General features: G+C 45.1%; 1 protein-coding gene across 8 annotated transcripts in view; it reads right to left on the reverse strand.

The window, feature by feature from the left end:
• The window catches only part of GRIA4 (glutamate ionotropic receptor AMPA type subunit 4), a 552,658-nt gene that overhangs the window by 61,180 nt on the left and 464,712 nt on the right, over window positions 1–26,766 (reverse strand). For all 8 annotated transcript variants that reach the window (XM_075337446.1, XM_075337445.1, XM_075337452.1 and 5 more), the window contains one exon: window positions 6,781–6,987. In XM_075337446.1, the coding sequence (XP_075193561.1) occupies window positions 6,781–6,987 (207 nt within the window). The remainder of the gene's footprint in view (window positions 1–6,780; window positions 6,988–26,766) is intronic.

The raw sequence follows: 26,766 nt of genomic DNA on the forward strand, positions 1-26,766 counted from the left end.
TCGTCCTCTCCAGAGGTCGCTGGAGCTGGGTTTGAACGACCCGAAGAGGGAGATGGGGAAAAATCAACCATCAGGCTTTCCCGTTCCTGCCAAGGTTTTAACAGGTTGACATGGTATATTTGTTCAGGTTTCCGCCTACCGGGCTGCAATACCTTATAGTTGACCACCCCGATTATTTCCTTTATCTCGTAGGGGCCTTGACACTGAGCCAGGAATTTACTCTCTGCCGTGGGGACCAATACCCACACCCGATCCCCGGGGTTAAAGGTCCGCACGGTGGTTTGTCTATTGTAGCGGCCGCTTTGCGCGGCCTGAGCCTCCTGTAAATGCTCCTTCACAATTGGCATGACCACGGTTATGCGGTTCTGCATTCCTAAAATGTGTTCAATCACACTTTTATGGGGGGTGGGCTCCTGCTCCCATGTTTCCTTTGCCAGGTCCAACAATCCCCAGGGATGTCGCCCGTATAACAACTCAAAAGGCGAAAACCCCGTGGATGCCTGTGGCACCTCTCGGATGGCAAACATCAAATAGGGAAGCATCATATCCCAGTCTTTCCCGTCTTTGGAAATCACCCTTTTGAGCATGGTTTTCAGGGTTTTATTGAATCGCTCCACTAAACCGTCCGTTTGAGGATGATACACAGACGTACGCAACTGCTTGATCTGGAGTAGCTGGCATAGCTCTTTGGTCACTTTAGACATGAATGGGGTCCCCTGATCCGTAAGGATCTCCTTGGGCAATGTCCAAAACAGCACACAACACGTTCCGGAATGTCCTCCTCCTGGACCAACAAGCCAGGTTCCAGAAATGGCTCACATGTGTTTCCTTGGCAGAAACTCAGGGAGTTGTGTTCACTCCCTCACACTAGGGGCCCACACCCAGGTTCCTGTTTCCCTTTAACCCTCCTTTCAGCCTGCAGGGAAACAGCATTAACCCTGAAGTGGAGTTGCTTTCTATACATGGAGGGAGCACAACCGGGGTGAGACGTACCGGCTGTCATAGACAACCCCAGTCACAGTCTCACAATATATATATATATATATATATATATATATATATATATATATATATATATATATATATATATACTGCAAAGGACTGCAAAAAAACATATACAATGCTTATATATACTAAAATGTTTTCCCCTTTCCGTATAAATCATTTTTATTAACTGGATATATTTTTTTCAGAGGGGGCATGGCTATAAACAGTGATTCAAAGGGGAAGTTCATCTTTTTATAGTTTAGTTTTGTCTATCAATTTATTCTTGCTTTTTTTATTTTTATTTTTATTTCACACACACCGTGCCACCTCCCCTCATGAGGTCTTTAAAGACCAATAGGGGGCATCTGAACATATTAATACATTATTTTTTATTGCTGATTTCACTATAACCACTGTAACAAAAGTACGTACACCCCTCACATTTTTGAAAATATTTTATTATAGCTTTTCATGGGACAACACTGAAGATCTGACACTTTGATGCAATGTACAGTAGTCAGTGTCCCCCTTCCTGACTAGACACATTTTCTGGTTTTAGCATACATGAGCTTTTAATGGTATTTTTTTTGCATTACATGGGGCTTAATTGGGGTAATAACTCAACACACAGCTATTAATGTCTAAACCACCGGCAACAAAAGTGAGTATACCCCTAAGCAAAAATGGCCAAATTGTGCCTAATTAGCCATTTTCCCTTCCCATTGAAGTGACTCATTAGTGTTATAAGGTCTCAGCTGTGAATGGGGAGCAGGTGTGTTATATTTGGTGTTATCCCTCACACACTCTCTCATACTAGTCACTTGAAGTTCAACATGGCTCCTCATGGCAAATAATTCTCTGAGGATCTGAAAAAAAGAATTGTTGCTCTACATAAAGATGGCCAAGGCTATATAAAGATTGCAAACACCCTGAAACTGAGCTGCAGCACAGTGGCCAAGACCATACATTGGTTTAACATAGAATCATAGAATGTTACAGTTGGAAGGAACCTCCAAGGTCATCATGTCCAGCCCCCTGGTCAATGCAGGAGTCACTAAACCATCCCACACAGATGTCTGTCCAGCCTCTGTTTGAAGACTTAAATTGAAGGAGAACTCACCACTTCTCGTGGCTGAATGTTCCACTCATTGATCACCATGACTGTCAAAAAGATTTTTTCCTAATATCTAATCTGTATCTTCTCCCTTTAAGTTTCATTCCATTGCTTCTCATGTTTTCAAGTACAAATGAGAATAAGGATGATCCCTCTACACTGTTATGTCTCTTCATTCAGATGTCATTATTTGTGGCCAGCTATTAAGTCTCCTCTTGGCCTTCTTTTTTTGCAAGGTAAACATTCCCAGATCCTTTAACTGTTCCTCATAGGACATAGTTTACAGTCCACTCACCATCCTGGTAGCTCTTCTCTGAATTTGTTCCACTTTTTAAATGTATTTTATAAAATACGGTGCCCAGAACTGGACACAGTATTTCAGATGAGGTCTGAGCAAAGAATAGTAGAGGAGTATAATTACGGTACTTCACATGATCTAGACTCTATGCTTTTCTCAATACATCCCAGAACTGTGTTTGAATTTTTTGCTGCTGCATCACTCTGTTGACTCATGTGCAGTCTGTGATCTATTCGTACACCCAAGTCTGTTTCACACATGCTGTTGCTAAGTTCTATTCTTCCCATTCTGTAAATGTTATTTTTGTTTTTCGTGCCCAGATGCAGAATTTTGCATTTTTTCCGGTTAAATACCATTCTATTACTTGCTGCCCATTGTTCCAGCTTATCTAGATCCTTATCAATCCTTTTTCTGTCTGCTCTAATGTTAGCTATCCCTTCTACTTTGAATCGTCTGCAAGACAGGTTCCACTCAGGGCAGACCTTGCCATGGACACCCTAAGAAGTTGATTGCACATGCAGAGGGTAAAATCCAGAGGTTTTCTTTTTAAAATATATGTATGAGTTCTGCCAGCATTGCTGCAGAGGTTACAGAGGAGGGGGGCTTTTCTGTCAGTGCTCAGACCATACGCCGCACACTGTACCTATTGGTCTGCATGGCTGTCGTCCGAGATGGAAGGCACATCTAAAGATGATGCACAAGAGAGCTCACAAACAGATTGCTGAAGACAAGCAGACTAAAGGTTACTTTACATGCTGTGATATCGGTAACAATATATCGTCGGGGTCACGTCGGTAGTGTCGCACATCCGGCGCCGTTACCGACATCGCAGCGTGTGACACCAATGAGCGACGATCAACGAGCACAAAAACGTGAAAAATCGTTGCTCGTTGACACGTCGCTCATTTCCTTAATATCATTGTTGCTGCAGGTACGATGTTGTTCGTCGTTCCTGCGGCATCACACATCGCTATATGTGACACTGCAGGAGCGACGAACATCTCCATACCTGCGTCCACTGGCAATGCGGAAGCAAGGAGGTGGGTGGGATGTTACGTTCTGCTGATCTCCGCCCCTCTGCTTCTATTGAACGCCTGCTGTGTGACGTCACTGTGACGCCGCACGAACAGCCCCCTTAGAAAGGAGGCGGTTCGCCGGCCAGAGCGACGTCGCAGGACAGGTAAGTCCGTGTGATGGGGATAAGCAAGGTTGTGCACCACGGGCCGCGATTTGCCCGTGTCACACAACCGACGGGGGTGGGTACGCTCGCTAGCGATATCGGTACCGTTATCGCAGTGTGTAAAGTACTCTTAAGAACATGATTTACTGGAACCATAATCTTTGGTCTGATGAGCCAAGATAAACTTATTTGGTTCAGATGTCAAGCGTGTGTGTTAACAAACAGGTGAGGAGTGTAAAGACAAGTGTGTCATGCCTACAGTCATGCATGGTGGTGGCAATGTCATGGTTTGAGGCTGCATGGGTGCTGCCGGCTGTGGGAGGTCATTGACGGAACCCTGGGTGCCAACATGTACTGTCACTGAGGAATACTGTTAATGTGGAACTATTACTGCGCTGCTGAAGATACAACACACATCCTGGAGAGGTATAATGCAAGGTGGTTTAATTCTAAATTCTATTTGTCATGACTAATTGCCATGTGTTTCCTTTGGCAGTTGTTTGAATAACCAGCAGCTATTTATAGTCTGTGCTACTGTTGTTGTCTGTCATATTGGTGGATTTCCTGATGAAGAAGTGGGATAACACTTCGAAACGCATAGAATGAAACCACCATACATTATACCTCTCCTGAATGTATGTTGTATCTTTAGCAATGCAGTAATAGTTCCACATTAACAGTGTTCCTAAGTGGCTTCTTGGCTTCTTCAGCACGTGGACTCTGCAGCAGCTGGTTGCAAGCTTAATATCTGGTTGTGAGTTTCCCAACCCAATAAGGTGAGCACATTCCCTTATTACTTTTATTCTGTGTTACTGGGTAAAACCCTATTGCAATTTTTTCCCCTCCAATTTTTTCCAACGTTCACTTTCACATACTGAGGTAGTCAAAACAAAAAAGCCTGCAGAGACACCATCACATGTTTCTCAACGCTGGCAGGAAACTAGCCAGGTCTTTCACCGGGAAGGAACAACCACGGGAAGGGCAGTCTCCACTCAAGGAGACCACCTATGCCAAACATGGTATCCATCTACAGACAGCTGTTTCGGGGTATTTGCCCCTCATCAGTGTGGGGTAGGAAACTGGCTAGTGGGAGCATTGCCTAGTAGAAGACTACATAAGCAAGGATGGTTGACCTTAGGGAGATCAACATCCAACACCGCGGAGACACCATCACGTGTTTGTCAACGCAGTGATTCTAGAGCAATGCCCCCTGGGAAATATTCAAAACAAGAAAGCCTGCGGAGACACCATCACATGTTTCTCAACGCTGGCAGGAAATTAGCCAGGTCTTTCACCGGGAAGGTCAACCATCCTTGCTTACATACTGAGGTAGAGCATGATCCCCTCCCTTGGAAAATTGGGCCACAGGGCAACTTTCCAACATGATAACAATCCTAAACACGCCTCCAAGACCACCAATGCTTTGCTAAAGAAACTGAGGGTAAATGTGCTGGACTGGCCAAGCGTCTCCAGACCTAAACCATATTGGCCATCTGTGGGGCCTCCTCAAACAGAAAGTTGAGCAGCGCAAGGTCCCTTATATCCACCAGTTCATTGATGTCATTAGAGAGGATGGAAGAGGATCCAGTGGCTCCAGTGAAGTTCTAAGGAAATCTATACCCAAGAGAGTTAAGGTAGTGCTTGAAAATAATAGTGGAAACAAAATACTAACACTTTGGGCACAATTTGGCCATTATCAGGTGGGGTGTACTCACTTTTTTGCCAGTAGTTTAGGCATTAATAACTGTGTATTGAGTTATTTAGAGGGCACCAAATTTACACTGTTATACAAGCTGGACACTGACTACTTTAGATTGTATCAAAGGGTCAGATCTTTAGTGTTGTCCCATGAATAGATATAATTAAATATTTACAAAAATTTGAGTGGTGTACTCATATTTGTGGTACACTGTATATTAGTTCCAGTTACAAAGGATATTCATTTTCCTGGAAGTGTAGCAAAGCTGACTAGGTCTCTTGGACTTGACATGACATGACTGTTGGGTCTGGATGAAGAAGCGCTATCAGTGCTTCCTAATCTGTACACACAAAATTTTTATGCATTGACATTTTACAATGTCAGTACAAAATAAATTGTCGACTCCCTGGATGGTTATAGTATATGGGCAGTTCTGAAGTAAATATAAATCATACTCTTAAACGGGACTTGTCACCAGGTTTTCCCCATATAAAGTAGGGGCAGCACCAGTAAGCCCTATTTTTTTTACATTTTAGAGCGCTGTATATATGTCCCAAGCCATTCTGTATAACGCAAGAATTAAACTCACCTACGGGGTAGTCCAGTACAATGGCCGTCAGTGGACTTAATCTGGCGCCTCCTCTATTCTTGCTGTCGCCTCCCTCTTCCCTTGTTTTGTGTGAATGACGCATCCTATGTCATCCATGCAGTGTCCCATCGCGTTCCTCTGCTGGGGTACTTCTCTCTGCCCTGCCGAGGGCAGAAAAAGTACTGCGGTAGTGCAAATGCGTGTGAAAAGGCCAGAGTGAGCCGGCGCATGCGCACTACAGTACTTTTCTCTACCTTCACCAGGACAGAGAAGAGTGCGCCTGCTCAGGAGCGCAATGGAGGACACTGTGTGGATGATAAAGGATGCATCGTCCATAAGAAGCAGAGAAGGAGGGAGGCAATAGTAAGAAGAGAGAAGGCGCTGGATCGAGAAAAATGACACCTATCGAACTGGACTGGTGCATAGTTCAGCATAGTATATGGTCTTTTTTGCGTCATGTAGAGCGTCTTGAGGACATATATACAGCATTCTAGAATGTTTTAACAAAAGGCTAAAAGATGCTGGTCATACTTTATATGACAAAAACCTGGTGATCGGTTCCCTTTAAACTAATTAAAATTGTGATATTCTAGCTCAAAGAAGGTATCCCACATGGTAGTACACCCTTCATGACTTCTACATAAAAGACCCACCTTCCCTGACCTCTACATAAAAGACCCACCTTCTCTGACCTCTACATAAAAGACCCACCCTCACTGACCTCTACATAAAAGACCCACCATCACTGACCTCTACATAAAAGATCCACCCTCCCCGACCTCTACATAAAAGATACACCCTCCCTAAACTCTACATAAAAGATCCACCCTCCCTAAACTCTATCTCCTACATCTATTTTTCCTTTAAAGTACAAAGAAAAAAAAACAAAACATATGTACGGTAGTTTGCTTACCCCATACACAAGTTCTCCCACCATTCCATTCCATATCTTTGTATCTGAATCCCTCGCTCCATATTTTCCATCAGGAACAATTGCAATTTTATACTTGATACCAATATGCTTTGCAATTTCATATGCCAGATCTACACAATATCCTTCAAACTTATCATTTCCTTCCAACAGCTCATGGTTTTTCTTGTACATTACATAAGGTGATTCCTATAATGAAAAGAAGAAAACTTAAAGGAGAAACACGCGTAACTCACTCTTTGAAGGACCTTCAGGGCACAAAGTACCTAGACATTGGTATATTCCGTGACATCTTAGACACTTAGAAACTAATACGTTTGACAATGTAATCTACGGTACAAATTACAGAAATTGTGATACGTTTTCAACCATCTGACATAGATAATGGGTATTATGACCTTTAACTCACCTTTATCCATAACCCTTTTGTTCAAATGTATGTCCACTTTTCAAAACATTTCATAAGAGGTTGGTCCTTTCGCCTTCTATTAGCTGTGTGTACAAGCTTTAGGCTTCCCTAATCCTCCAAAAGTTAGAAAAGTGTGGCCTGTGGGTCTCATTAACTTTTTGTCCCCACAAAGGATGGGAATGAAATGAGGAAGAGTGAGTACCGGGATGTTTTGTCCCAACATGGTGGGTTGTGATGGCAGGAGATAGCACCAGAAGTGGTACCCACTGAGGGTCTTCTTTGTCTACTTTTGAAAGCCACCAGAATACTCTACAATATTTTTAAAGAAGTTTCTGTGGGTAATGGTAATAAAGGTTGAAATACCCTTTAAAATGCAAACTGGAAATGCATTTTAAATAATTAAATAAAATTAAATAATAAATGAACATAGTTTATATCACAAACAGAAATGTAAAGATAACATTACATACAAAAGTAGCAAAATAATACAAAATATATTATACATTATACAACAGAGATATTCATAATACAAGAACAATAAGCACATACTGTATAATTTAACAACAACAAAAAAGGTAAAAAAAGGCTAAAAAAAAAGCAAAATTCACATTTCTTATTAAATGATTTTCCACTCTTACTTATTATTCCACCGTCTTTATGCTTCTTTTTGCGCTAGTTCTTTTGTGATATTTCTGATTTAATTATTGTGTCTCTTATTACAGTTTCTGAAGTGGATGAAAACAGCAAATATTATACAGAGGGTTTTCTGGTCAATGAAAAGTTGCACACATTTTAGATAACCAAAAAAAGTCACTACTTCATCAACAGAATGTCAATAGTTTGACATTTAGAGTCAATCTTGAGCCCAAACTTTTTGGTAACTCTAAGTATCTACTTTTCAGCACCACTTCTTTCTCAGATGAAACATTTGGTGTCGATGAATTTCTTCATAGAAACAGAAATATTGAGAAATAACGTTAAAAATAGTCTGCCAATTTGGAGCCACCATTAGAGTTAACATAGGACTTTACGACATACGGTTTTAATATTGAAAAAGTATTTGGGTTTTGGGAATATTCATGTTCTCGACAGCAGATTGTTTTGAAAAAAACTCAAATGTTACTTTACGTTGAGTCTCTGCAGCTGCGCCGGGTAATTGTTAATTACTTCAGTGCTAACATCACATTGACAGCAGTGCAGCCAATAACAAAGTCCAGTGGCTCTGAGATGCTCATATCATCAACTACCGGATTAATACATTCCTTAACCAAGAAGCAGGAAAAACACTAGTGCATGATCTTATTATCTCCTGACTGGACTACTGTAACCTCCTGCCCTGTGGCCTCCCTTTGAACACTCTAGCACCTCTACAATTTATTTTAAACTATGCTGCCCGATTAATCCACCTGTCCTCCCGCTACTCCCCAACCTTTCCTCTCTGCCAATCCCCTCACTAGCTTCCCATTGCCCAATGACTCCAGTTCAAAGTCTTAACCATGACATACAAAGCCATCCACAACCTGTCTCCTCCATACATCTGTGACTTAGTCTCCCGGTATTTACCTGCACGTAACCTCCAATCCTCACAAGATCTTCTTCTCCACACCCCTCTTATCTCCTGCTCCCACAATTGCATGCATGATTTCTCCCGTGCCTCCCCCATACTCTGGAATGCTCTACCCCAGCATATCAGACTCTCACATACCATGGAAAGCTTCAAAATACACCTGAAGACCCACCTCTTCCGACAAGCCTACAACCTGCAGTAACCCTCAGTTCACAATATCACCACACGACCAACTACACCCTCACCTACTGTATCCTCACCCATCCCTTGTAGACTGTGAGACCTCGCAGGCAGGGTTCTCTCTCTTCCTTTATCTGTCTGTGCCTTGTATTGTTCATGATTATTGTCCCTATTATGTATACCGCTTTTCATATGTAAAGCGCCATGGAATTAATGGCGCTACAATAATTACAATAATAACTCGAGCAGAGCCACTGGGCTCACAGACTCAAAGTTGGACATGCGGAAGGTGAGAAAGCCATGGGATGGGGGTATTCAAAACCAGAAAAAACATTTCAGTTCGAGGCACAAACAGCATATTGTAAACTCTGAGGTGTCAGTCAACTGAAGGCAGCCAGATCATGTTCTTCTGAAGAATAATTCCATATACTCTCCATGACCAATCTATCAATAAATGCAACTTTAGGATACTCAGAGGTAATGCTTCTTATCGCCATATACTTGTCTTTTGCCATTAGTAACAGCTTCTAAATCCTGTAATAATATTGGATGTCGGATTAATCTGGAGTCAATCTTAAATGGGTTCAGTGTTGAATGGAGCTCCATTAGACTTCCATACCTTGTTGACATCCATTTTTACTGTACAGCTAACCGTCACTAGTATTTTTCAATGAAAACTAAAGCCAACATCTTTATCTGCTCTTTTACTGTAGTCGTTTGACTTTGACATGTATCTAAGTCCCCAACTCCGCCTGCATATGCCAAAAAATATTTTATATACTTCTGGCAAATGGCATGGTCCACCCTGATGGGCGTTTTTTTCATTTTCTCTGGGCGTATTCATTTCCTGCAGTTGCCATAATTCTGGCTTGATAGATATGGTTGACACGTCCTTTGTCATTTGCAAGTCTCCATAAACCTTGCACCTTCTTTAGTTAAAGCATTGGCCTGTGCAGGGGCACTTTGAAAAGGGCAAAGCAATGTATTGTGCAGATACTGACACCGACTTCACTTTTAGGATAAAAGGTTTCGGTGTGTTATAGGACATTGCACCTCCTTTTGTAGAGTAGAACACAGAGCGCCTATGCAGGTTTGCAGTTCAACTACACAGGTACCAGATTCACTGCGATCTTTGGATGATGTAGGACATGTCATCCACATTAATCAAGAAAGGAGATTGGCAACTAAGGGATTGAGGAGGCACCAAGAAAAAAAAAAGATGCCCATCGAAGCAGAACACAACGTATTTTAGAAGTAAATAAGGTATTTATTTTGGCATATGAAGGTGGAGTTGGGGGCTTAAAACAGGTGAATGGACTGCAGTAATGGTGGTGGCTTTAGTGGTGGTGCCTTGTAGGTTATACTGGCATAACCCAGTGACAGTCTCCTTTTAACTTCAATATACAAATTTTTTATCATATTGTATACCTAGAATAAGTAGGATTTATTGGCTTAACCATACAATAGACCCTATTTTGTGACTGATTTGAAAATTAGCACCAGAATGGATTGTTTTCTACTACAACTTTTTGGGTTTGCTGGAGCATGGTCTGGTTCCTCATTGGGAAAGTCTAACTCTATTAACTTCCCTGAGCAGGATATATTCTAATTAAAAAATATTGCAGGTATCACTCATTATGGCCAAATAGTAGATGGTCTTGTGATTTGATTATTATCGACCTGTCACTACTCCAAACATGTCTGTTTCAGTTTCAGTATGTACTAGAAATCTATACGAAATAACACTTCTGAAACATCTTTTTTTATAACTTTGTATTGTGATGTTCTTGCAAATGTATGAGCAAACTGACAAAAGGGTGTTATTAGTCATGAGCAATTAGATTTGCGCTGCCCTGTTCCGGCACCTATCTTGGGGACCTCTTGCCACTTTCTAGGCTTTACAACGTCATGATGTTGCGTGAGGCTTAGGCCCTAGGCCTGACTTGATGTCATGGGGCCTGATAAGTGCTGAGTTGCCCAAGACGCCAGACCAAAGATGCCGAGTAGAAAAGACCGGCTGCCACAAATGATCAGTCTGAACCCAGGACCAGGACAATGCAAACTGAATTGCTCAGCTTTAAGTGCTACCATGGCTTTTGAAAAAAAAAAGAAGTGTGCTCAGTAAACCTAGAAATTGATGTTCTCTTCATAGGTAGGAAGAATACAAGGAATCAAACAGCTTCCATTAAAATGGCATTATCCGAAAACTGCATCTCTTGAGAAGCATATCGGCCACTATACTAGAACACTATTTTGGAATTAATGACTTTTCAGATGAAGTACAGTACAGGGAAATGGATATACTACCTACTGTGTTCTGGCCTGACAGTTATACCAGAATATAATTCACTGAAAATATCCATGGATCAGAGGGTTTGATGATACAATATTGCGAAAGGGCAGACTATTCAGGTCAATTCCTCTAAATATCAGCACTATAAATGCTACGGCAAATGATATACACGAGAGACCTCTCTGAATGGATTGAGAGAGAACTTTTTACCTTATTCTGGATATTTTATAGCTGTGTGCAAAGGAATTAAATGATATATTATTTGCAAAATACTGGGTTTCTATATTCCTCATCTTAAAGGGAACCTGTCAAGTGCAATATGCACTCAGAACCACAAGCAGTTCTTGGTGCATATTGCTAATCCCTGCCTAACTGTCCCTGTATACACCAGCATAGATAAAGAGATCTTTAGAAAAAGTATTTCTATAGATTGTTTCTTATATGCTAATGAGCACAGGGACTAGTAAGAGGGGCGTGAGTTCCTTGGCTTTCCGGCATACATAGCATGTTAGCATGCCCCTGTGGATGTACTAACATGCTAACATTTCCACACACACCTCAGTCTTGATGTCTGTCGGCGGAGGATGGATGTGCACTGCGCATGATCCGGAGTCCTCAGCACTTCCAGTCATGCACACTATACCTCACTGAAGCCGGGAAGCTTATGTGGCACTCCTGAGGCTTCAATCGCCACAGAGTATTGCACCCAAAGTTGGGTGTAATGCTAAACTCGGATCCTGAGGAAGTCAGTCCCGGTTTCACCACTTACACTCAAATACACACCAGGTTGCCCTGTTCCCACTGGGGACTGGGCTAGGGTAGGGTAATAAAGGGGTCGCCTACAGAATAGCATTTACAGAATGCCCTTATACAGGGGCCCCATTCCCACTAGCCTAGGACCTGGGAGGGGGGAGGAGCAGCCAGCAGGGGGAGTCAGGAGCCAACACAACAGTTAAGGAGTTCTCCATCAGGAGACGTGTCTGACAGGTGCTCCGGTGGGAAGGAGGAAAAGTTCACATGGTTGCCATGGGGAAAGGGCATCTGCTCCCCACAGAACACAACACAGGGTGGCAGGACCCTAGGGCAGACCTTACTTCACATTGGTTTCAAGCTTCCCTGGCCACACAGTGCCCTAAAGCACAGTGCCAGAGAGAATCCGGGGCCTTGCATAACGCCAGACCCCATATCGGAACCACGGCATTTACCTATAGGGACAAGATTACTACTTGTGAAAACCTGGGTCCTCATGTAGCTTCAAGCCAGGGGATCCACTGTACAAGCGCTACAAGGAGAGAACCCACCGAACACCACACCGGTCTAATCTCTAAAAGGATTCGAGTTTGATAGGGCCCATCACGGCAAGTGACTGGTATAACCTGGGTGAGCGGCACAGCACAAAAAGTGAGTGAACAACCTGTAACTGCAGCAATAGACTCCATCTCTTTATTCCCGGCACTGCCGCTCCATTACTACTCCCCTCATCATCCGCCCCGAAGGTTAGCGGCAGCAGCAGCAACGGCCGATTTCCTGGCCGCATACCACCGGTGGCGTCACGACATTCACCTCACTACTACCCCCATCATTCATTCCCCTAAACCATCTTCTGTATGCCTCGGGAAAACGGAGCCGAGCTAGGCTGCCTGTGACAATGACAGTCGATGGCCCAGCAACGAGTAAGTTAATCGCCTGCCCCGTGGGGCGCTGCACTTACACCAATTTAGTGCACATGATCGGAAGTCCCGGGTACTCTGGATAATATGCAGTGTCAACCATCCTCCGCTGGCTGCCATAAAGAGTGAGGTATGTGCAGTGTCGGTGCGCATTCATTAGCATGTTAGTACGCCCACAGGGGTATGCTAACATGCTATGTGGGTCGACTAGCCAAGGGAACTCACGCCCTTGAGACTAGTCCATGGCCTCATTTGCATATCAGAAACGATCTTTAGAAATACTTTTTTTAAAGATCTCTTTATCTATGCTACTAGATACAGAGAAGGTTAGGCAGGGATTAGCAATATGTTCCCAGAACTGCTCGCGGTCCTGAGTGCATATTGCACCTGTCAGGTTCCCTTTAAATTTAATTTCAGTATTTCCTTAATTTGTTACTACATATCTGAATCAACAGGATGTGCAGTACCTTGCAGGTCCGATAAGATGCAGGTCCAAAGACTATCATCTATCTCAAAATGAGAATACTGTTGTGTGCCACTGGAAATTGAAGTTAGTGGTCGCTCACTTCATTAACTTGTTTTGGAGTTCTGAAGCAAGTATGAACCCAGCAGTGGGACCTGCTTCTATAGGAAACTTATAGCATATCCCTTAAACATGTGATAAATACTCCAAATAGGATAACCTCTCAAATAACTTCAGTACATTTCAAAAAATCTTTTCTGCGTCTGAGGGCAACAGTGAGGTATGGTGGATTCTTGCTAATGTGGAGACACGTCAGCCAAATGTACTTGGGTATTTCGTCAGGACTTAAAGACTAATAGCATCCTCAGTGCTGAGAAATACAGCCAGACACTTTTTTTGATCATGCAAGGCCATCAGGATGGCATATTTTTATATTTATATATATATATATATATATATATGTATATATATATATATATATATATATATATATATATATATATATATATACACATTATATGTGGCGCCCTGGCCTTGCCAGGTCGTCACAGATAACACACAAACACCCCCACCCCCATTAGACAGGGACACCAGCCAAACAAAAACCCTTGTTACCTCCCTCCAGTGACTGATGTCCACACTAGGTGGGGCGGAGCTAAGCAGTTGGCTCCACCCACCGAGGAGTTCACAGGCCTGGAGGCGGGAAAAGTGACAGCTCAGTGTTGAGCAGTGAAGAGTGAGGAGTGAGCACTTGGGTGTCTGGGTTTGTGGCCCAGGCACTGACAGCAAGGTTGGCAGACGGTGGTGGCCGTCTGCAGGAGTGGTGGATCAACGCGGAACCGTAGGACCGGGGTCGGGCGACGGCCCGCCGGTACCGACCGGGGAGCGAAGTGAAGCCAGCACACACAGGCAGGGCCATCGGACCCCGACCAGGCTTGGAGCCGCCGACAATAGTCAGATCCGAATGTGACTGGAACCCCAGGGGTTTCACAACGGCAAAAGTCCCGAGTGAAGGCAACCGCCCACACCGTGAGGGTATACAGCTACCGCCTAAGGCTAGAGACCCAAGGGCCAGCGCCTGCGGGCACACGGGCTCCTCCGGTACCCATACACCGGGGAGCGGACTACCGTTGGGAATCCATAGTAGTCAGAAGGAGAACATCAAGGTGCAGGGAAAGACAGCCGCCATCACCTGTCCGGGGAGAGACACTGCAGCCGGCTGTGGGACCCGTCCATCCAGCTGTTTGGTTTACCGAGGTCTTTGTACCTTTCTTGCTGAGTGAGTACACCCGTGCCATCCGGCACCGCGCCGCGCTGTCCCTGCGACTCTGCACCTCACCAATCCTGCCTCTCTGTCACATCATCAGGCCCCGGGACCACCGACCCCTACCCACAGAGGGGGAAAACAACATCCCAGCTGCTCCCTACCATCGCTCTCGGGATCCCCGTCACCAGCAGCGGTGGTGCCCATCTTCACCACGACCCGTGGGTGGCGTCACGGACTAAATCCCCCAAACCAACCACCCCTTCCACTCACGGGCGAGGAGCGCCGCTCGAGTCCCCGGATCCGGCCCACCGGTCGAGCCACCGAGCAGCCATCGCAGCAGCCCTGGACCCGAGCGTTAGCGAGCGCAGCGCAGTGGCGTCCTCCCCGCCCGCGACAACTTGGCGTCACGAACAGGATTGAACCCATCTACTTACCAGTAGAAGTGCACCTTGTGATCTCCGCCGGCGGTGTCCGGCCGAAAATTTTGAAGCTCCGCCATCTTGGCGCGAAAATCTCCCGCTCGAGCATCTTCTCTGAGCAGGGAAGGCGCGAAAGCGAAGCCCCGCCCCCAACAAATGGAAGTGCTGAAGAGTACCAAGGGGGGACGGGAAAAAGATGTCTGCGCCCGACGGAGCTGTTGGAGGAGCGGCGGTCGCAGCCGCGGCGGCATGTAACTAGCGCTGCAGCGTGCAGGGACGCCAGGACTCTGCTGAGAAACATTCCTGGATCCAGCTGCAAGATCTGCCAGGAGCTCCAGGCCTAAGTACACTTCATGCTGGCGAAGTGGATGTCGGAGATGAAGGGCATGGCCGCAACCGTTTGGGCATCCAAAGTGGAGGTGGTCTCAGAGGAGCGGGTAAGCGACCCACGCCCCTATGTCCCCAAGGGACCGGTCGATACGGCTGAGGGGCCCGGCCTGCTGCCGTCCACCACGCTACCGCCCTCACTGCCCATACCCACGGCCAACGCCCCGACAGACCCGTTACCCCTGCCACCAGTAGCAGAGCCCGCAGCGTCTGTGGGAGAGGGCCCAGATCTGGGGCCCCCGGGCCTTACCTTTGTCACCGCCCTGGCACCCGTCCCGGCTTCCATCCCAGCCACGACGGAGATGACGATGGCCCCGGCAGTCCACCCGGCTGCAACGGAGGCGACCCTCGCCCAGAAGTCCAGACACCCGGCCTTGGCTCGGGCACGGCGGGGACGCGGCTGCCAAGCGGCAGAGCAGGCCACGTCACAGCGGGGTCCCTCATTACTGAAGGTGCCGGTCGTAGTCGGCACGGAGGGACTCCAGCTGGGCCCGTCCCCCACGCAGGCTGATCCGGGGCAAGCCACTGATCGGTGGGGCCCACGGCAGTGTGAGAAGCCAGTCGTGGCCAGCGCTGTGGGCACCCAGGTGGTCCTGGCTCCTGGGCAGGAGAGTGGATGTGCATGCCCGCGTTTATTTTGAAGAGAGTGGAAGTGGCAGCGGTCCGCCGTTGCATAAAGTTGTACCCCGTTGGGACCCTCAGCTGAATGAATGACATTAATCAACCGTGAACCATCATCTGATTGTCTAACTGATTATTCCGGCCGTTGCCGGCAAGTTGTCCCCGGAGGGACCCTGTGTGTTATACAACCTGCATGAGAGACTACTCATGGACATGGCCGAGAACTGGCAGGCCACCCACGAACTTGTGGGCTTGTGAATAAGTTGAGGGGTGATATTCCGTTGGAGCCGCCTCCGGAGAGGCAGATTGGAGGAAGGGCCCGCAGCAGAGCAGGCTGGGGCCCGGCCACCACCAGGACCGGTGGCCATCCTCCAGGGGTCAGGGGTCCCCCAAGGACGTGGGGTCCCCAGAAGTGACAACCGGGTGCGAGTAACTGTACCCGTTCCCGCTTGGGCAGCCTGAACCTGGACTGGGGTCAAGGGGTGCTGCCCACTTCTTAGGGGCAGCATCAGGGCTAGGTTGCTTGGGTGGGAGAGCGGAAGACATCCGTCCGTCCGTCATTATTGAAAATGTGTTTATATGTGCAACGTTTGAAGAGTCCTAACAAAAATACTTATGTTTGAAAATGTTTACCTGTTATTTATATTTTTACAGTTTTTAAAAAGAAAAATAAAACCGGTGATGGACGGGCAGCCCGCGGACGGTCTGCATTTCACCAAGGGGGAATGTGGCACCCTGGCCTAGCCAGGTCGTCACAGATAACACACAAACACCCCCAGCCCCATTAGACAGGGACACCAGCCAAACAAAAACCCTTGTTGCCTCCCTCCAGTGACTGATGTCCACACCAGGTGGGGCGGAGCTAAGCGGTTGGCTCCACCCACCGAGGAGTTCACAGGCCTGGAGGCGGGAAAAGTGACAGTTCAGTGTTGAGCAGTGAAGAGTGAGGAGTGAGCACTTGGGTGTCTGGGTTCGTGGCCCAGGCACTGACAGCAAGGTTGGCAGACGGTGGTGGCCGTCTGCAGGAGTGGTGGAGCAACGTGGAACCGTAGGACCGGGGTCGGGCGACGGCCCGAAGGTACCGACCGGGGAGCGAAGTGAAGCCAGCACACACAGGCAGGGCCATCGGACCCCGACCAGGCTTGGAGCCGCCGACAATAGTCAGATCCGAATGTGACTGGAACCCCAGGGGTTTCACAACGCCAAAAGTCCCGATTGAAGGCAACCGCCCACACCGTGAGGGTATACAGCTACCGCCTAAGGCTAGAGACCCAAGGGCCAGCGCCTGCGGGCAAACGGGCTCCTCCGGTACCCATACACCGGGGAGCGGACTACCGTTGGGAATCCATAGTAGTCAGAAGGAGAACATCAAGGTGCAGGGAAAGACAGCCGCCATCACCTGTCCAGGGAGAGACACTGCAGCCGGCTGCGGGACCCGTCCATCCAGCCGTTTGGTTTACTGAGGACTTTGTACCTTTCTTGCTGAGTGAGTACACCCGTGCCATCCGGCACCGCGCCGTCCCTGTGACCCTGCACCTCACCAATCCTGCCTCCCCGTCACATCATCGGGCCACGGGATCACCGACCCCTACCCACGGAGGAGGAAAACAACATCCCAGCTGCTCCCTACCATCGCTCCCGGGATCCCCGTCACCAGCAGCGGTGGTGCCCACATCTTCACCACGACCCGTGGGTGGCGTCACAGACTAAATCCCCCAAACCAACCACCCCTTTCACTCACGGGCGAGGAGCGCCGCTCGAGTCCCCGGATCCGGCCCACCGCTCGAGCCACCGAGCAGCCATGGCAGCAGCGCCGGACCCGAGGGTTAGCGAGCACAGCGCAGTGTCGTCCTCTCCGCCCGCGACATATATATATATATTATATATATATATATATATATTGTATTACAAAAGCGAGCACACTTCTCATGCGCTGTCGGGGTCCGCACACATGGATTACTTTTACGGCATCAGACTCTGTTCACATTGCAGAGTCCGACAGACAACCTGGTCTTTCTTAAGTGCTTAGCTTGCTGGGCGTCGGCTGAGCTGTTTCACTTCTCCCAGCCGTGCAGGAGTTAATTTTTTTTTAAGCAGAGTGCAACTCTTCTGAGAGCCAGGTTGCTAATTAACATCCACAGCTGGTTTTTTCCTATTTAAGGCTGGGAAGTGTAGTAGGAGACTGCCAAAAATAGCTTCAATGATCCTAATCTCAGTGGTTATTCCATTCATGGTGAACTACAGTTGCTGTTCTGCAGGGTGTGGACTTTTTTCTGTTGTGACTGAGTTTATTCCCTACACGTTTCTTTATTGCCATGTACACATATTGTCTTTCCTTTGTGTTTGAGTGCAGTGTGTACGAGGTCTTGTTCTCCCTTGTCCGTGTCTTTTCTGTGGGGTTTTGTTACTGGGTTTCTAGCCCCAGGGTGGGGGGAGTAAGATCAGGGCTCGGACAGGAGTCAGGGTCACGCTGACCTGGCTACCATCAAGCCTACCTCCGAGATAAGGGACAGCGCAGGGTCTCGAGCCAGCTTAGCAGCCCCTGTTCTGTTATTACATACCCCGTGACAACACTGCTCACATTTTTGTAATTTTGATACAATGTAAAGTAGTCAATGTGTAGTTTGTATAACAGTGTACATTTGGTGTCCTCTAAATAACTCAAGACATAGCCATTGATGTCTAAACCATTGGCAACAAAAGTGAGTACAGCTACAGCCCTAAGTGAAAATGGCCAAATTGTACCTAATTAGCCATTTTCCCTCCTGGTCATGTAACTCATTAGTGTTACAAGGTCTCAGGTGTGAATGGGGAGCAGGGGTGTTATATTTGGTGTTATCGCTCACACACTCTCATACTGGTCACTGGAAGTTCAACATGGCACCTCATGACCAACAATTCACTGAGGATCTGAAAAAAATAATTATTGCTGTACATAAGGATGACATAGGCTATAAGAAGATTGCCAACACCCTGAAACTGAGCTACAGCACGGTGGCCATGACCATACAGCAGTTTAACAAGACATGTTCCACTTAGAACAGGCCTTGCCATGGTCGACCAAAGAAGTTGAGTGCACATGCTCAGTGTCAGGTCCAGAGGTTGTCTTCTCAAAATAAATGTATGAGCGCTGCCAGCATTGCTGCAGAGGTTACAGGGGTGCTGGTCAGTCTGTCAGTGCTCAGACCATACATCGCACACTGCATCAATTTGGTCTACATGGCTGTTGTCCCAGAAGGAAGCCTCTGCTAAAGATGATGCACAAGAAAACCCGCAAACAGTTTGCTGAAGATAAGCAGGGTAAAAACACGGATTACTGGAACCATGTCCTGTGGTCTGATGAGACCAAGATAAACTTATTTGGTTCAGATGGTGTCAAGTGTGTGTGGTGGCAACCAGGTAAGGAGTGCAAAGACAAGTGTGTTTTGCTTAGGCGTAAGAGACACAGCGTGAAAATCGGAGGGAGTGGAAAGCGATAAAACATTGCATTCCACTTGGACCAACATTACTCTATGTGCCAGCACCCATGAGCGATTATTTTCTCAGCCCAAATCGGACCGAGAAAACAGTCGCAGCATGCTGCGGGTGCAATGCGATCCTGTTTCTCTCGCACACATTCAAGTCTATGGGGTGACAGAAATATCGCACTGCACTTGCATTACACCAGTGTAATGAGAGTGCAGAGTGAGAATGGCAAAAGCCGGCAACGGAGGAGAGAGGAAAATAAGTCCCTCCCTCCCCTCCGCAGCACCGGCCCTCCCCTCCTCAGCGCTGCTCTGCCCCTTCGCATGATCGGACCTCAGTCGGAATGACACTCACATGACACTTGGCTCCCGCTGTGCTGCCAGCATGGGCCGAGTGTCATGCGAGGATCGCAGTAGTCCCCGTGTGGCCCTGGCCTTACAGTCAAGCATGGTGGTGGGAGTGTCATGGTTTGGGGATGCATAAGTGCTGCTGGCTGTGGGAAGCTACAGTTCATTGAGGGAACCATGAATGCCAACATATATTGTCACTTCCGGAAGCAGAGCATGATCCCCTCCCTTCGGAAACTGGGCTGCAGGATAGTCCAAGACGACCACTGCTTTGCTACTGAAACTGAAGGTAAAGGTGCTGGACAAGCGTCTCCAGAGATAAACTTAGAGATAAACTTTATTGAGCATCTGTGGGGCCTCCTCAAATGGAAAATTGATAAACACAAGACCTCTAACATCCACTAGCTTCGTGTTGTCATCATGAAGGAGTGAAATAGGATTCCAGTGGCTTCTCTGTAGCTCTAGCGACCTCCATGTCCAGAAGAGTTAGTGCTTGAAAATAATTGTGGCCACACAAAATATTGACACTTTTGGGCACAATTTAGCCATTTTCACTTAAGCGGGCTTTACACGCTGCAACATCGCTAGCGATGTCGCGAGCGATAGCACCCGCCCACACCGGTGGCGCGTCACGGGGTGATTGCTGCCGTAGCGAACAATATTGCTACGGCAGCGTCACATGCAATTACCTGTTCACCGACGTCGCTGTGGCCGCCGAACAATCTCTCCTTTAAGGGGGAGGTTCGTTCGGCGTCACAGTGGCGTCACTAAGCGGCCACCCAATAGAAGCGGAGGGGCGGAGATGAGCGGCCGGAACATCCCATCCACCTCCTTCATTCCTCATTGCCAGTGGCCGCAGGTACGATGTTGTTCCTCGTTCCTGCGGTGTCACACATAGCAATGTGTGCTGCCGCAGGAACGACAAACAACCTGCATTCCAAATGAGGAACGATTTTTTAAAAATGAACACCGTGTACACGACGAACGATTTGACACCTTTTTGCGATTGTTACTGATCGCAAAAAGGAGTCACACACAACGACATCGCTAACGAGGCCGGATGTGCGTCACCAACACCGTGACCCCAACGATATCTCGTTAGCGATATCGTTGTGTGTAAATGGGCCTTTAGGGGTGTACTCACTTTATTTGTCAGTGGTTTAGACATTAATGGCTGTGTGTTGTGTTATTTAGAGGGCACCAACTTTACACTGTCATACAAGCCGCACACTGACTACTTTACATTACATCAAAGTGTCAGCTCTTCAGAGTTGTTCCATGAAAATATATAATAAAACATTTACAAAAATGTGAGGGGTGTACTCCCTTTTGCAATACACTGTATATTAGTCCCATATATATATATATATATATATATATATATATATATATATATATATATTTATATACAGTACAGACCAAAAGTTTGGACACACCTTCTCATTCAAAGAGTTTACTTTATTTTCATGACTCTAAAAATTGTAGATTCACATTGAAGGCATCAAAACTATGAATTAAAACATGTGGAATGAAATACTTAAAGTGTGAAACAACTGAAAATGTGTCTTATATTCTAGGTTCTTCAAAGTAGCCACCTTTTGCTTTGATTACTGCTTTGCACACTCTTGGCACTCTCTTGATGAGCTTCCTAGAAGTAGTCACCGGAAATGGTTTTCCAACAGTCTTGAAGGAGTTCCCAGAGATGCTTAGCGCTTGTTGGCCCTTTTGCCTTCACTCTGCGGTCCAGCTCACCCCAAATCATCTTGATTGGGTTCAGGTCTGGTGACTGTGGAGACCAGGTCATCTGGAGTAGCATCCCATCACTCTCCTTCTTAGTCAAATAACCCTTACACAGCCTGGAGGTGTGTTTGAGGTCATTGTCCTGTTGAAAAATAAATGATGGTCCAACTAAACGCAAACCGGATGGAATAGCATGCCGCTGCAAGATGCTGTGGTAGCCATACTGGTTTAGTATGTCTTAAATTTTGAATAAATCCCCAACACTGTCACCAGCAAAGCACCCCCACACCATCACATCTCCTCCTCCATGCTTCACGGTGGGAACCAGGCATGTAGAGTCCATCCGTTCACCTTTTCTACAAATACACAGTAGTTGGATCCAAAGATCTCAAATTTGGACTCGACAGACCAAAGCACAGATTTCCACTGGTCTAATGTCCATTCCTTGTGTTCTTTAGCCCAATCAAGTCTCTTGTGCTTGTTGCCTGTCCTTAGCAGTGGTTTCCTAGCAGCTATTTTACCATGAAGGCCTGCTGCACAAAGTTCTCCTCTTAACAGTTGTTCTAGAGATGAGAAGGTGTGTACAAACTTTTGGTCTGTACTGTATATATAAAATAAACATTTTTAGGAGAGGGAGACTGGAGTCAGCTAGGGCTTTTCATTTTCATAATTTTGATAGGCTTGAGAGACATCATCATGAGGGAAACTGTGGGGGTGCTACATGTAAATGAGAGAGAAATTAGTGCAGTTGATTTGTTTCATGTTGGATTTAGTTATTTAAAAAGTGAAGTGAGATGAATTTATGTGTATTTAAGAGCAGCAGGAGGAAAATACTAGAAGTAGAAATAACAACCTTAAACTGGGTTAGTCAGCTCTTAATTTTGGCTGCTCATGCTATCTGTCTATGTAGTATGAAGCTTAGATTGCCAATTAAAGGCAGCTGCTTCTGTCTTTTGTGGATTAACCATTGAGACACAAGTGCAGTTTTATCCTCTTCTTGCAATTTACAAGCAGCTATGTCCTCCTATTGCAGAGTGACCCTTCAGAAGCAGCTATGTCCTCCTCATTTAGCTGAACTACATAATACATAGGGACTTCTTAATACCTTGCAGACAAATGAAAATATTCTGTATGTAGGAATGTACAGGCAATGTTTTGTCTGATTTGTGTTTTGTTCAATTGCTGTTTATTAGAACACATTAGTAAATTAATTGATCATATCTTCGGCTTTTGTTTTAGTTGAGTTTCAGGATTCCTGAAAATGGTTTTCATCAACACCCGTTACGTGAAGGAGATCCCAAAAGAAAGTTGTCCTCATGTGTTTGACTGTAGATATTATATTTGATGGGTGTTACGGAAAGAAACCTTCACCAATCAAACTATACTGAGCTCTGCATTGTGTAACTGGTCTTCCACCAGTTTTTTTTTTAATTAATTTGGTGAAAGCACCATTAGAAGAGCAGATAATTTGGCATACAATTAATTTTCTAAGCTAAGCAATAAAATAAGTTAACCATCTTGTATGTTAACCATAGGAAAAAGCATGCTAATCGTCTTGGTTATTATTAAGGAGAAAGTAGTGGAAAGGGGCTAAAAAAATGCCACAACACCAATGGTTAGGGTGCGGAGGTATGTCAACTACAACAGAAGGGCATGATGCTTGCATGGCCTTCCTGCGTCATTAATGATAAGAGACGCTAACGTACAGTAATGAAGCAATAATGACTCCTCAGAGTTTGCTGATATTTACATATTTATGTACTGTACATGCTGAAGATTTCTGTGCCAGAAAGCATGAAAGGCATAAATGTGTCCACATTAGTGTAATGGCAATATAGATAATTAAAGCAGAAGGCATGAAGGTCTCCTAATTATAATTGTTAGAACCTCTTCCTATTAGACTAATGATTAGCATTAGAGACCTAACAACATAAGGGGATCTCCAAGGCAACAAAGAAGTCCCTTCCTTTCCTTATTATATGTCAATATTTTATCCATCCACCCATCCATCCATTATCACATTAAAACCACCTGCCTCATATTGTCTAGGTTCCTTTTAAGCGGGCAAGCTCTAAACCCTCAAGGCAAAATATCTGTGAAGGTTTCAGGTCATATCTTACATCAACATGTTTGGAGCAGATCCGTTAAATCCTGAACTTGTTAAGTCTTGGGGCCTCCATAAATTTGGCCTTTTTTTCCCCAGAGTATGTTCGATTAGATTAAAATCTACAAAATTTGAAGATCAACTCAACACCCTGAATACCTTGTTGTGTTCCTCAAACCATTACTGAGCCATCAATATATTTATCATCTATCACATTAAAATCACCTGTCTCTCATATTGTCTAGGTCCCTTTCAAACTCAACCCTCAGGGCAGAATATCTCTGAAGGTTTCAGGTTGTATCTTACACCAAGATGTTTGGAGACGATCCCTTAAATCCTGAACTTGTTAAGTCATGGGACCTCTATAAATCTGGCCTTTTTTCCAGAGCACGTTCGATTAGATTAAGATCAACAAAATTTGAAGATCAACTCAACAACCTGAATACCGTGTCGTGTTCTTCAAACCATTATTGAGCCATTTTTGCAAGATGGCATAGGAATAATTTACCTAAAAGATCTATTGTTATTATGAAATACAGCTGCAATTAACAAATTTCTTGGTCACTACAATCTTTTTGTAGATTTTTTTGAGTCAAGGTGATATCCATATGAGTTACAAGACTCAAGGTTTCCAGCATAATGAAGGCCAGCTCATCATACTGCCTCGGATGCTTTGTTTTCTTCCCATAGTTCATGATGGTGCCATATTTTCAAAAAGTAAATAATAAAAGAACACTTAATCTTCCACATGATGTAAAAGAAACCATGATTCATCAGTCCAGGTCATCGTTTTCCTTTGTCCAATGGTCCAATCCTAATGCTGCCATGTTTATTGTTGGAGCTTTCAGAGGTAGACAAGGGATAGGGATACATGCACGTACTCTAACCGGTATGTCTACATGCCGCCCTTTACCCAGCAATGTTCTGTGCATTCTGACAGTCAACTTTCTATATCTTAGGTAGGAGAAACTTTTTCAGCAATATGTGCTTCAGCAGATCTTCTGTAGGAGTGGACCAGATGGGCCAGCCTTTGCTCCTCACATAGATTAATAATTCTTGCTCACTCATGACTCTATTGCCAGTTCACCAATTGTCCTATCTTGAAGTCTTGGAGCAGAGGGTGGCAACTATAATGAGGGCTGGAGTTGCAGTCACATCTGGGCCCTGGGGCCTAAAGCAGCCCAAAAAGCCTCATGTAAGAACACCAATACTATTTAAAGTCCTGTGATAATTTGGGGAACCTGTTGTCGATTTTGCAGTGAGGCCTACAACCTCAAGTTACACTGTTATTTATTAGATACCATTTACTTTATACTGTGAACACCCAACAAGACCTGTTATATTGGAGATGCTCCAGTCATCTAGCCAGCACCTTGAGTAATAGATTTGGCACTCAAGAAGGTGAAGATTAGGTGTAAGTTTATTATAGAGTCTCCAGAAGGTGCACAGGGCACAGACGTTTTGGTCCTAAAATATCAGACCCTCATTAGTGTGCATGTTGAAGTTCACTGTGGCTTAGTTAGTGATGAGCAGACCGCTGGTGAGGAGACTGTTGTGTCAGGGAAGCTTTGTTCACCTTCTGAAGACTCTAATAAACTTACACCTAATCTTCACCGTCTTGATTGCCAAGTCTATTACTCACTGAATTCAAGGGATTGGATTTTTCTTGTGCACCACATTAGAAGTGCCATGTTCATTCTCTACATCTAGCCAGCACAAGTCATTTAGATCCTTACACTTGCCCATTTTTCTTGTTTACAACACATCAAATTCAGGAATTGGTTGTTCACTTGCTACGTAATTATTAGTGGTTTTAATGAAATCATTTTTAACCCTGTGAAGAAAATTCAATGTCTTTTTATCCTTTGGATATTGTCCCTCATGGCACCTCATTCACGGCTAACTAAAAGGATGTGATAAGAGGTATCCCCATCTATATCTATGACGTCAACATATCCTGATGGACAAAGCCTGAACTGATGAAACGGTCTTTTAAATTAATGACCTTTTTGGGACAATTTTTCCCTACGGTTACATATATAAGATCTGTATTCTTTGTCTGCCTATACTAGAACATCTAACCAACCATAAACTGCAATCATTAGTCCTAATCAGCATCACCATGAAGGAATGGTACTGGATTATCTCAAGGATGCCTTTCTTTGGTTTGATTAATATAGTATTTTTAAGTTTATTCAGTTTTAAACCTTTTTAGATCCTACATAAAATCCTGTCCTGACACCTTACTCGCGAGCCTACTCTGCGCTTTAGAGCAATAAACATTTGTTTTGTTCACATCCGATGTGGTAGCGAGCGGTGCCAATGAATCACTGCTGCACTGAAAAGAAGAAACAAACACTGCGAAGAAAGAAAAAAAGAAATATTGTGTATGTGCATAATAGAATGTGACTAAGTGGACTCTCACATACTTCTAAGTACCTTCAAGTTCTTTTATATAGAATTATGAAGAATGAGCGTCTATTCTATTGATTCATTGCCTACAATTCATCCTTGAATTTATTTACTTGGGTTGATGCATTGTAGCCCACGGCATTATAAGCCAAGTCCGCCACAGCAAAGGTGCTGATTAGTGGCTCTCTGATATATCTAACCAGGGAGAATTACTATAATTCCAAGAGGCCAACCAAGCTCTGAAGTCTGTGAGGCAAAATATGCCAGGGGGGAGGATGACACTAGGAAACAAGAAGTTGCACATGGTTCCCGAAATCTTAAACTCCACAATGGATAAGACAATTGGAGTGGGTCTTCTTTCTCGCCATTGGCAAAACAAAAACAGGTAACAAATCAGCTTCTCTTGAGATGGCAAATGGGGCTCATCTAGATTTTTGATATATTACATCCCCTGAAATATTTTAATCACTATTTGTCTCATTTCTTTGGTGGTTTAGATATGCATATTTTTACAAAATAGGACTCTGACCTACAATATAGAGCTCTGGAACATAAGGATCTGAATATACAGTGGTGATATATCATGTGGCTGAGAATAAAAGAGTAGAAAAAGAAGTGCCAGTA

This window comes from Anomaloglossus baeobatrachus, chromosome 2 (genome assembly GCF_048569485.1).
Source record: "Anomaloglossus baeobatrachus isolate aAnoBae1 chromosome 2, aAnoBae1.hap1, whole genome shotgun sequence".
NCBI lineage: Eukaryota > Metazoa > Chordata > Amphibia > Anura > Aromobatidae > Anomaloglossus > Anomaloglossus baeobatrachus.